Source organism: Dermacentor silvarum, chromosome 9 (genome assembly GCF_013339745.2).
Source record: "Dermacentor silvarum isolate Dsil-2018 chromosome 9, BIME_Dsil_1.4, whole genome shotgun sequence".
In the NCBI taxonomy this organism is placed as follows: Eukaryota; Metazoa; Arthropoda; class Arachnida; order Ixodida; family Ixodidae; genus Dermacentor; species Dermacentor silvarum.
This window is the reverse complement of record NC_051162.1, coordinates 41,738,308-41,750,394: the sequence shown is the minus strand read 5'-3', so window position 1 is coordinate 41,750,394 and position 12,087 is coordinate 41,738,308. Positions and strand designations below refer to the sequence as shown.

The 12,087-nt window shown below is 44.2% G+C and overlaps 1 protein-coding gene across 3 annotated transcripts in view; it reads right to left on the bottom strand.

The window, feature by feature from the left end:
- LOC119465216 (venom metalloproteinase antarease-like TtrivMP_A) overlaps window positions 1-12,087 on the bottom strand; it is a 90,317-nt gene that overhangs the window by 49,401 nt on the left and 28,829 nt on the right. The window contains exons 1-2 of one of the 3 annotated variants that reach the window (XM_049656575.1): window positions 10,100-10,208; window positions 6,375-6,535 (exon numbers count right to left, since the gene is read on the bottom strand). The exons of 1 other annotated variant lie outside the window; for it this stretch is intronic. In XM_049656575.1, the coding sequence (XP_049512532.1) occupies window positions 6,375-6,535; window positions 10,100-10,166 (228 nt within the window). In that variant the 5' untranslated portion in view covers window positions 10,167-10,208. Of the gene's footprint in view, window positions 1-6,374; window positions 6,536-10,099; window positions 10,209-12,087 lie in introns of those variants that run through there. One more of the 3 variants, XM_049656576.1, reaches the window with a different exon arrangement.

Here is a 12,087-nt window from a genome sequence, read left to right as displayed (position 1 = left end):
TGACAGGGAGCAGCTTGGTCCGTCAAGGGACGTTAGCCTCACTAGTTCGCCGTAGGCGTCGTCGCGGCGGTATACAGAATTGACGAGACCCTGTGTGGTCAAGGCGCCGAAAAAGGTATCCTGGCGTCTGGGATATTGGACTGTGTCGGTGTGGATCTTGTGTGGAGAAAAAAAATGGCACAGGAGGGTGACAGTGTAGAAAAAATATAATTATAAATTTAAACATGGCGGGGAGACAGGTGTACCTGGAAAAGCGCTCGTATGGTTGATCAATGCGTACAAGCATGGAGGACGATAATAAATTGAGTGGTAGGGGAGATGCAGGGAAGAACTGGAAATGGAAGAATAGGTGAGGTTGAGGGAAAAAAAACCGGCACAGGAGAGTGACAGCGGAAGAAATATAATTTGAAACATAAACACGGAGGGGACAGGTGTACCTGGAAAAGCGTTCGTATGGTTTATCAATGAGTCAAACATGGATAGAGTCAAAGCATGGAGGAACATGCAGACAAACATGCAGTCAAAGACAAAGACAAGACATCAACAAACTTGCAGTCAAAGCATGGAGGAGGATAATAAATTGAGTGGTAGGGGAGATGCAGTGAAGAACTGGAAATGGAAGAATAGGTGAGGTTGAGCATCGAGATTAGCTGGAGGGTTAACTTGTTTTGCGCTTCTGTTAATGGTATAACAATTTAAGGTTAATGTTACTGTCTTTAGCGATTCTAAGTTGCCACGTGATAAATTCGTCCCCGTCGGGTGCAGGCATTTAAACTTGTGTATGAGGTATGATTCTGTATATTTTCTCTCGCGAGGTGAACGAAAATTTGTTTGTAGTATATAGAGTCTTGCTTCATCAAATATATGGCCGTGCTCATTGAAGTGGCTGGCTACTGCTTTAGGTAAATTGGGTTTTGTATCTGCGCGATGGCCGTTGAGTCTCGTCTGCATTTCTTGTCCAGTCTCACCTATGTATTGCTTGTTACAAGCGGCACATTCTAGACAGTAGACTACGTTGCTTGGCGTGCAGGTGAAATTCGAAGTTACCTTGTGAATGTAATCTGACGCTGTACTTTTTACTGTAGTAGTAGATTGAATATGTTTGCATGTGGAACACCTGGAGCGGCCACAGGGACCGGATGTTGGCTTCGTCTTTGTCCTTAGTTTGGCGTGTACAAGAATGTCCTTGAATTTACTGTTCCGTCTGTAGGCTACCCTGGGCGAGTCGGGAAAGATCTTATTAAGTTTCTAGTTGCTGGTGAGAATTGGGTGGTATTTACTGAGGATATTGTTCACGTTGGGGAGTGCGTTTGAGAATTTAGTAGTAAGAAGAGGCGTTGTTGTCCTTGTGATCTTAGGGCGGGGTTTGAGGACCTTGGCTCGATCAAGCTTGGTTGCAGCGGTGTAGGCTTTCTGAAGGGCAGTGTTCGGGTAGTTCCTGCTTCCTAACTAACCCGCCGAGGATGACGAGGCCGCCTTTGACGAAGATAGGTCCTCCTATCGAAACGTTGGCCAGCCTTTCTGAGGCACCTTATCCCTGTTTATAGTCCTTATAGATGAGGAGAGAGCATTTTGAACATAGCAATTAGGATTAAATTTCTAAAAATATGCATATCCAATGGGTGTATTGGATTCTATGTGCAACGAGGCTTCGGTAACGCAGCTAATAAATGATTTGCAGTTAACGGCGATGCGCATAATACAGTGATTACAGCTGTATTCGCAGAAAAGTACGACATGTATCAAGTAAAATTTAGCGATTCCATACTTTTGTGTCTTAGTGGGACACACCAATTCCGGATGATTGATCATGAACAGACATATCTCCAGTGACATGTACCAAATTGGTAAATCACATAAATTAGAGTATATGAAAGAAATCATTCACCATTATATTGACATATCGGTGTGCTTAACGACATATGTGAGCCGACCTTATATCTTCAAGTTAAATGTAGGAAGTTATTTTTAAAGTTAAGCTTTATATGGCTAGGCGAAATCGCCTGTCCACGGAAAACTATCATCATCAGCATTTGCTCGAGCGTCGTCGCTTTCTTCCGTAGCTGGCTTGTGCCACAGCTTCCGCGTTCGTCGTCTGCTTCGTCAGCTTGCGGCTTTGCCATTAATCATTCCGGCGTAGATTGTCACTTCTGTTCTGTCGTCGTAATGGGGAGGCCTCGTTTACAGGGGTATAAGCCATTGCTTATAGGGGTATGACCCATTCATTGAATTATGCAAGGACAGATTTAATTTTTAAGCAATTTAATTTCGAAGAATCGCAAGCAGCAATGGCAGGCGAATGCAGCTAACCACCCCGCCGAGCAAACTCGAGACATCGAATGCAACACCAAGAAACAACTTACAGCAAACATACTCAAAAAATACAGTTCTGCGCAGCGTGAAAGCTGGGGAAGTGCGTAGCAGAGATTCGCCGGTGGTTCCCTTGTGCCGACGTTGTCGACATCTGTCTACAGCTGGCGAGCAGCTTGTGTTTAGGCCTTCACGATGTTGGGATTAGCTTGCCTGCGCTGAATAGCAACTTCAGCTTCTCGGGCACACACCGCTTGATCAGCCCTGCATCGTCGCTATCTTTCACGGGTAGAGCGCCCGCTGTCGCTCCAAGCATGCTTGCTGCTCGACGTCCATGGCGAGGAAAGAGCGTCCTGGAGCACGGAACGGCTTTTCTAGGCGCGCTATTCCTCTCTGCCAGATTGGACGCTGGAGCGGCGGCGCGGCGAGCGGAATCCTTCCACTTGTGGGGTGGGGGCGCCCTCTCTTGCGCGGCGTCGGTATCAGCCGGGCATGTGAGAAGCGATCTTAGCGAATTGCTGTTAATTGAACTAATTCATGGTTATTCCTGTATTTTACATTATTCTGAATCTATTTAGCTTAATTTCACCCTGTTTTTCGCTGGTATTTGCATGTTCGAGCCCTTTTTGCGCTTGTGCTTTCTGAGCGTGACGACATGACATATTAGACGCCAACAGCCCGGGCCCCTACAGTGCTCCGCACTTAATATATCCTCTGAGATAGTGACCGACGCAAGAGCAGCCAGGCAGCCATGCTAAAATAGGGTAAGTAGGCAAAAAAAGGCTTCTCTTTAAAAAGGAACAGGAGCTGTACAAACATTAAAGAATGGAAGTTAAAAAGAACTAGAATAAAGAGTATCGATAAAAAGAAATTCGATCGCGGGATCGAATCCCGGACGCGGCGGCCGCATTTCGATGGGCGAGAAATGCGAAAACACCCGTGTACTTAGATTTAAGTGCACGATAAAGAACCCCAGGTGGTCCAAATTTCCGGAGTCCCCCACTACGGCGTGCCTCACAATCAGATCGTGGTTTTGGCACGTAAAACCCCATAATTCAATTCATTTAAAAAGAAATTCGAAAGCAAGCTGGAATACAAATTGCAAATTACTGTGTACTAATGTTCTGTAGTCAGGCTTGATGAAACATCTCTGAATAATCAACGTAGCCACGTTCGCCAGCGGAGGAGTTGACAGTATTTGAGTAAGGCACTTGGTACTCGAAGTTATTGCTGTCCGCTAGAAAGGTGGACGCAATGTATTCTCCTCTGAGCAGAAGCAGTTATTTCGTATGAACTCTGCCTCTGACAGCCGATAAGCGCATGTCTGCCAGCGTGCGAAGAAGCTGCACATCTCTTACTCTGAATAGAACTTTTATGCAAGAACAGGATAAGCGTATTCTGCGCTGACCTAGAATCAAAGGTAATGCGGCAGGCGTAAAAATTTCCGGCGGATGCTTAGAAGTTTTTAAGAATGTGAAGGCGAAAACCTAGTTGGACAGCACCCTGGAGAGCACCCTCCGAAGCTCGTTCTGATCGCTCGCCATCACCGGGAGCCTCCTATTCGCCCCTGTTGGTACCTTCACCTCTCAAGGCGGCTCGTCTTGCACGTGCGGCAACGGCCTCTCTGTCCACCAATTCGGTAGTCCCAGGACGCTTCCGTCGCATTAGGGCCACATGCTGCTTTCGTCGGGCCGCTGCCGCAGCTTCATCCATAGCCGCTTCCTCCAGGTGGCGGTTACGGCGAGCGGCATTTCGAGCTGCTTTTCCCTTTTCCGCCGTGCCGTACTTTCTCAGTCTTCCGCGTCCGCGACTAGGTCCTGGTGTGTCGTCACTAATAGCGATTTGGAATGAAGCTCCGAGCCCACGCGGCGACGTATGCAAGGCATTCGAGCGCGCAGCGAGCCTGCTGCCACCGTTTCCAGAACGTTGTACGGGCGCCACCGCTGATATTTCCCTCCGCCCCAGCGCCGCCACCGTGCTTGCACTGAACGCCCCTACTGTGCTAGCATTTGCCTGTTTCTCCCCAGCGCCTCCATTGCCCTTTCCCTCAACGCCCTCCCGCGCCACCACTGACATTTTCCTCCTCCACAGCGCCTTTGTTGCCCTTTCCCTTAACGCCCTCTGGCGCCGCCAATGACATTTCCCTCCTCCTCCCACGCTCCTACTACACCACCATTGCCCTTTCCCTCAATTCTCCGACTGTGCTCTATCCCCCTTTCTAAGAACCTTCCTCTGGCGCTGATGTTTCACTTTCCCGGCGCGCTCCGTTTTTCTGTACCTCACAACGCGACCTTGAAACACAGATCTAAGCCTTTCACCTAAAAAACTTCCAATTTAGAGCCCACATGGGAGGCCTGATTACTTATTGAATAAAATATTCGAACATATGCTGTGACCAATACCACGGTTCAACTCTTTAAGCTTGATATCTCAAAAAAGCTGAGATAACTTCTACAAAAAGGGGAAATATGGAATTGTCTACATAAGCAAAATTTACTATAACATTTTAACTGGTTATTATAAATTATCTGATATTCTACTTGTGGAGCTCGTAAGTTTGCTTGGATTGCCTTTTAAAATGAATTTTGAGGCTGGAGCCGGTTTTGAGAAAAGCATTCCCAATACGCATCACGAGACGCATTGTTGTTGGTATTACACGTATGCACTTCTTTCTAGAAGCCTCTTTGTGAGCGGAACAGTGAACTTCCCTGCAATATTGAGGGCACCTATATAAATGTCATGGCAGCTTTCTAATCATTTTAGCTGGGCGTGCTGTTCTAGCTGACCATCGTAATTTGCTACTTTCATTTTGCTCCCTAAAGTTACTAGCTATAAAGTTCATTTTGAAATTTTGCTAATTACTACAGTATAAATTCGGTATCTCATTTATCTGTGTCTGCTTGATCAAATAATCACTATGGGACAGTAAATCTGCGCCTATACCAAAGCCAAAATTTCAATGTGAGATTTCGGGCTAGTTGGTAATCCATGATACAACTTTTCATTGGCTGTCGTTTAAGTTTTCGCGTTAAAGGTTGTATCACGAAATGTCAACTTCTAGTGAAGGCAAATAAGAGATTATCTCTTGCGGTTCTAAGAATGATGCATGTTGAGGTAGCTGTTTCTGGAAAGACAATTTTGATGGAATCCAAATTAAAAGTTTTATTTCACATTTGTTACACCAACTACTAAGTATAGTAGGTTTTATCGGCTGTACAAACTTGGACACATCAGCTTGCTAACTCAATTAACAAGCATGGTGCCAGCGCGCAGAAGCAAAACTCGACGATACCATTCGGCGATCGCAGACAACCGCTGCAAAAACGGTAGCGTGAGCAAGCGCAGCGGCAGCAGCGAGCGAAGGTTTGTGGGGTCTATCGCTTGAACGAAAACTGAGCTGCGAAAGCACAGCGCATACAAAGCTTTGAGCCGCAGATGAGGCTGCAGATCGCTTTCATGATACGGTGCGGGGGACCAGCCACAGCCACTCAAAATAGAAGTGTGCAGTTGCGGGTAGAGTAGAAGGTGCACCCTCTCCCTCTCACGTTGTCTTCCCGCTTTCCTGCTTTTGCGTGTGAGACTGAGTCTCCAGTTCCCCTTGCGCCGTTGGTGCCGCTGTACGACGTCGCCCCTCCTCCCTCCGTCCCTCCCTTTCCCCCACGCTCTTTCGCCGACGGTCGCGTTTGCTCTCCGCCGTGCGTTCGCTCTCCGTGAAAGCGCGCGTCCCTCGCGTGCTTTCACTCGCACATACGGCGCGCGGCGAAGATTTTATCGCCCTTGGACTTTATGCGGCACCTAACGGCAACGACGACGGCGACGCCGACGGCAGAAATCCTCTAGGAGTGTCCATATAATTGATATCGCAATAAAAAAGTGCTTTCCGCTGCCTGACTATTCGACATGTGCATACTCACTAAACTTCTGGCTAAACTTGATACTAGACGACTCTGTGTCTTTACATCGTTTGGAACCGCCTGAAAGTGTAGGTGTCAAGAACTAATCGCCGAGATGGCTAAAAAGGATATTTTGAGTTGTATGCAGCGTGAAAGCATTTGAAGGCTTACCTTTTCCAACTGGTCCCCTCCGTGACTGCTGGTCACAACAACTAATTCATCAGCCAGCACCGAGCTCCTTTCAAGATTCAGTGTCAGGTTGGTGTTGAGGCGTAGAACCAAATTCTTGGTTGTTGTTCGCTCTTGCAGGATAGTTGGATACACGAAGACATCTTGTATTGTTCGGAGAAAAGTGTGAATGAACAGCATGATAATCCAATAAACGTAAATCAGGACGAATATGTAATGTTTTATTGATTGAGAGATTAGTCATAAGAAGGAAAGCAGTGGAATTCGATTACTTAGTTTTACAAATTCTTTAGTGTATTACTTTGTTTGAAGGATGTAAATGGTCATGACACACACAGACACTCCCACCGCACACACACACACACTCTCTCTCACACACAAACGCCCACAGGCACAGGAGCTCTCCCACCATAAACACATACACTACAGGACAGTTTCTATCATACATATTATGCTTCATACGGCCCAGTAAAAGCGCTAGTTAATTGCATTTATCTAGTAAAGAGCCTACGTTGATGACGCCGATAGTGCTTGCATTCGTTCTAGGTAATATAACACAAAAACTTGGTAACATTAGGACTTCTTTATCTCCAACCCTCTGCCAAGTCAACCAGCCGCCTCAACATCTTACAAGGCCCGTCTTGAGGAAATTTAGGCCTCCTGGTGATTACGGCCGCACGTCGCCTCGCCCAATCACCGTCTGGACACCCAAATACATTGCGAATGACGACGCAACGACTAAATTCTATATTGGGATAGTATATCAAAATATACTATATGACACCCTGATAATATGACGCTGATAATATTTAAGCTGTGGTAGCAAAATGTGTCTGTGATAACATTGCTCCCCTGCTATCGCACAGGTGCACCCAAATGCTCAAAGAAGGTAGATTAACAGAGAAACTAAAGATCGCAAGAGTCTGTGTGATACATAAATCCGGAAATTATGTCGATCCCAATAATTGTCGTCCGATATCTATGTTGCCGATTTCCTCGAAAATCGCTGAACAAGTTATAAACATTTGCCTGACTTCATTTTTCACTAATATCGGTGCTATTGCAGAACAACGATACGGTTTCCAAAGAGTAAAATCTACCGAAAAGGCTTTGGTTCACATAAAATACGAAATAACAAACAAAATAGAAAACGTAATGGTCACACTAGGGATATTTTTATACTTTCGAAAAGCCTTTGACCTGGTCAGTTATGAAGTCTTACTATGTAAAGTAGAGTTTTGTGGGATCCCAGGCTGCGCTCCAAGTCTTATTCAAAGCTACCTGTCTTCTAGAATGCAATTCACAAATGATAATGATATATCTTCCAGCTACGGCCTTATACGTACTGTCGTATCTCAAGGCTCTATACTAGACCAAATTCTGTTCCTTCTTCACAATAATCATATCGCTGATATTTCTCCCAGCTGCGAAATAGCGTTATATGCTGATGGCACCAACGTTTTCTTTAATGGTGCGAGTTTGAAAGCAGTAGAAAACAAAACAAATTTGGTTGGATAAATTAACATTGTAACTACGTGCCAACCAATTAGAAATAAACGTCAAAAAACGAATTATGTAATATACAGAGCAAAAAAATAAAGTATTAGGATGTGTCAACAGAATCATATAACACAAGCACCATTGAACGCGTTCAGTCGGTATGCTTCCATGGAGTTATATTTAATGAGAACTTTTTATGGACTGACCATGCAGAACATGTAGGAAAGTTTTGCGATGAGTTGGTTTATTAAATAAATTTAGACTTTTACTAACAACGTGGCCTAAAAAACAATAGTACTTCAATTTGATACAATCTCATTTTCATTATCGTTTGGTAATATGGAGCGATACCGCACTAAAAAATGAAATACTTTCTTTCTCTTGCAGAAGAAAGCCATTAGAGCAATTGCTAACTTAGGTTACTTAGAAAATACAGGCCAGTATTTGAATGATTTCAGGATATTATGTATATTTCACTTAAAGACTTTACGGCGAGTGCTCGAGACACATCATGTAATTGATAATGAACTTAATTTTCTTACACCCACCGAGACTTCCCAAAACCCATACAACCTCAGACACATCGCAATAAAAGCACCAAAAGTAAGGACAAATACGGCTTCAAAACCCTTAAACACAACATGGTTGCCTTTTAGAATGAAAATAGCTTATTTCAGTATCTTATCTATCACTTTAAAAATCGAAAAAATCTACAAGAGAAAAAGGACAGAACTATTATTGACCTAATTAGGATTGTCCCTTGGTGGGTACGTGTGCTGAGTCAAAAGGCTGCTTATTTTGTTTATGTTGTTATACCCTGTGTTTTGTTTACCCAAAGTTTTAGCTAGTGCCTCTCAACCTTTGTAATGCAGTTGTGTTTTTTCTCTCCTTTTTTCGGGCATTGTTCTCCCTCAGATACCTGACATGGTAGTGGCGTTCAGCTTTGCTTTTCTTTAAGGCCATAGATTGATTTTTGTTTATGTTTTGTTATTGTGATACGTGTATATACTACGTTGCTTATGCAATAATTTACTTGTTTTGTTTTTATTGTAACCCCTCCGAGTGTAACATGCCTACCATGGGGAGGATGTCTTCTTTAGGCATTCCCGCGGTTGGCCTGCTTCCTGGAGTGTATTCACTTCAAATAAAGATTAATGAATCACGCCCCTTACCCTCAACGATGTGCTATTACCGCGCCGCACCGCAATCTTTAGGAACAATTAGCGGACCGCACTGGTACACCTGCCGCCTCTGACAATCAATTTTGTCGATATTCAACGGAAAATGACGCTGCGCTAAGCAAGCACACCAAACTCATCAAATCTGAAACACCCACACACAACACAAATTTAGCCACTATGTAAAACCTCGATGCATTGAAATAGTTAAGCATGAAGACATTCGTTTCACTTGATCGATATGCAGAACCATTATTTCAATAGGAGCTGCCTTCAAATAACATGTTCTTCCATGTCCTACGATGGAAGGTAAATGTTTCTAAACATAAATAAATTACCCGTGACTCTAGCCACATGTTCTAAACTTCTGGAAACGCATGACCAGGTATCTCTATACACTTTCTCTCGGACCGTTTGGTGAAAATTTTGTTTTAGGTGTTGTTTTCTTCCTCAGACATCGACAGAAACAAATATACATTCCGTTCAATTCTTCACGAACATTGCGTCCGTTCATCTCCATACTCGATGTGTTGCTGTATTTTGCATCACAGTTGCTCTAGAAGAGGCTGTGGGCAACCAGCCTGGCGCAGCGTTTATACCGTTCGTAATGAATGATGTTACTCGTAAAAATGAACTGGCAGTACTAAAGAATATTTGCACAATTATTCTATGGCGAGCCATCAATGCCAGGTTAAAAACGACAACATTGCGTTTACACATGGTCCCTGCGCTCCAGCCAGCCAGTCCGCTTGAGAGGTTATTCTTATTACTAGTTGCGAAATTTGCATTACGAAACATTATCAAGTGATAACGGACTAAAGTCTTCATAGATTTGAAGCACTTCTTTACAAATTCCAAGAACGTCAAACATACGTGCCGACAAGGAGTCAAGAAATTATTGTGCAAAATATTGAAATCTCTGACATGAAGACTTCGAACCAATAATTAATTTAGTGTAGATATTGTTGACATTCCCAATGAGGTGTCACAGATGGGATGGAAAATGTTAAATATTGAAATAACGTATACCTGCATAGGAGCATTGGAAAAATTGTAGGAGAAAGACGGTGGAAAGCATTGTCGCCTGGACCGCCATGCTCGGCAGGAGTTGTGAACGCTTATGTTTTCACTTTACAAAAGAACAGCGATAAGTTTCGCTTTATTTATACTATGGCCACCAAAAGCCACACAGAGTTTGCGTTGCCACTCGTGTTGACGATAATGGCAAAGGACGAGAAAGTTCACCGTCACATCACCGCCTTGGAGGGAAACTGAAATCTGATTGTTCTCATAACGCCTCATATGAACACGCAACGCTAAAAAAAGCGCCATGGGTCTCCTGACGGCACTCACCTATTCGGCTGGCGTCATGTGTCTCACACGCAACACGCGCTATCCTCATTTGAAATTGATTGCGGAACACTCCGGATGAAAAAGCAGGAGACTGATCTTTAGTTGGGTGCGTGGTGTTGTAGATTATTGCTTTGATGCCCTTAGACAGCATGCTTTACTGTACCGGTGTGCTTTAGATATATGTGTGAGGTGATATGAAATGTTAAAGTTTTGCGTAGAAATCGTATTGAGACATGCTCATTCTGGAGTATTTTTCAAGAATGGGCGTAAGCATACAACTAGTGACTAAATATAAAAAATGAAGTAAATCGAAGATTCCCCTAACTATATTTCACCATTTCAGTAAAAGATGGCGTACTTTAGAGATGCCTGTGAGTCCACATACGTACAGCATTTGTACAGGAAGTCAATATAATAATTATTGTATTCAACATATTGCATACCTGGTCATCATAGAGGGGTTGAAGTATAAGCCACTTTGCTGATAATTTCAGCGAACGTTCGTCGTATATCCAAATATATCCATCTAGATAGTGAGTATGCATTTTCAATCTGTTCGTTGCCGTTTTATGTGCTGACCTTCTATGAAACTTGTTTGTGCCCCTGGGCATTTTATTCCTACACTGTCCTTCAAATTGTTGTTTAGGTGTAACATGGACTTTTACTGCAACAACAGTTAAGAGCTCGAAACAAGGTTTGCCTTGTCCATCCGTCTAGCCTCTTCATTCAGTTATGCTGATGGCGACCGTTATTGGCAACAGCGACACACAATGGTAACTTGGTTCGTGGTCAGGCCACTTCACCGTTTCCACAGCATGAAGAAAATAATGTTTCCTCACAATCACTTCCAATGGAATTTGAACGCATGTCAGAGAGTCAATGTTCATTTGAGAGTCGAGTTCGCTAACTACTTAACTACTGTGTAACAATATTGCTGGGGAATCTGCAAGGTTTTGCGCTCAGCACTGACTCTGAGAAACGTGGGGTCTGTGCATTAAATGCGGAGGCGAGAGGTAGCAGCGCTGTCATGAATGATGTTTACTATATATGCAAATATCGTAATGATCCTTGATACGATGGCGGTGTTATTGCGCACAATTATTCGCTGGTATGGGTGTGAAAACAACGTCGGCGACACAAGGAAGGTGTACATGACAATGATGATGACAAGCCTCAAACAAGGCTAATACCCACAATATAGGATGCACCGAGAATACGATAGTTATCCCCGTTGAAAAATCCAACAGACCGGTTTAGTTTGTTCTGGCGTTTTCTAGTGTATACACCAGCGGTCTGACGTGTTCTGGTGTGCACATCAGCGCGGTCTGATGTGTTCTGGTGTGCATACCAGCACGGTATGATGTGTTTTGGTGTATACGCCAGAACGGTCTGACGTGTGCAGATTAGCAGCGTCTGATGTGTTCTGAGGTGCCCGCAAGAGTGGCCCAGTGTGTTCTGGTGTGCACACCGGAGCGGTCTAGCTTGCACACCAGGATTGGTTATTGCTACCTGGTGTGCCCACCACAGTAGTCGAGTGTTACTTGGTGAGCCCACCAGTGTGGTGTGGCGCTGTCTGGCGCGCACGCCAGTGTGTAGTGGTGTAAACGTAGCTTTTGCGCACTAGACCTTTGCAACAGCGACGTCATAGTGACAATGCCACGTAG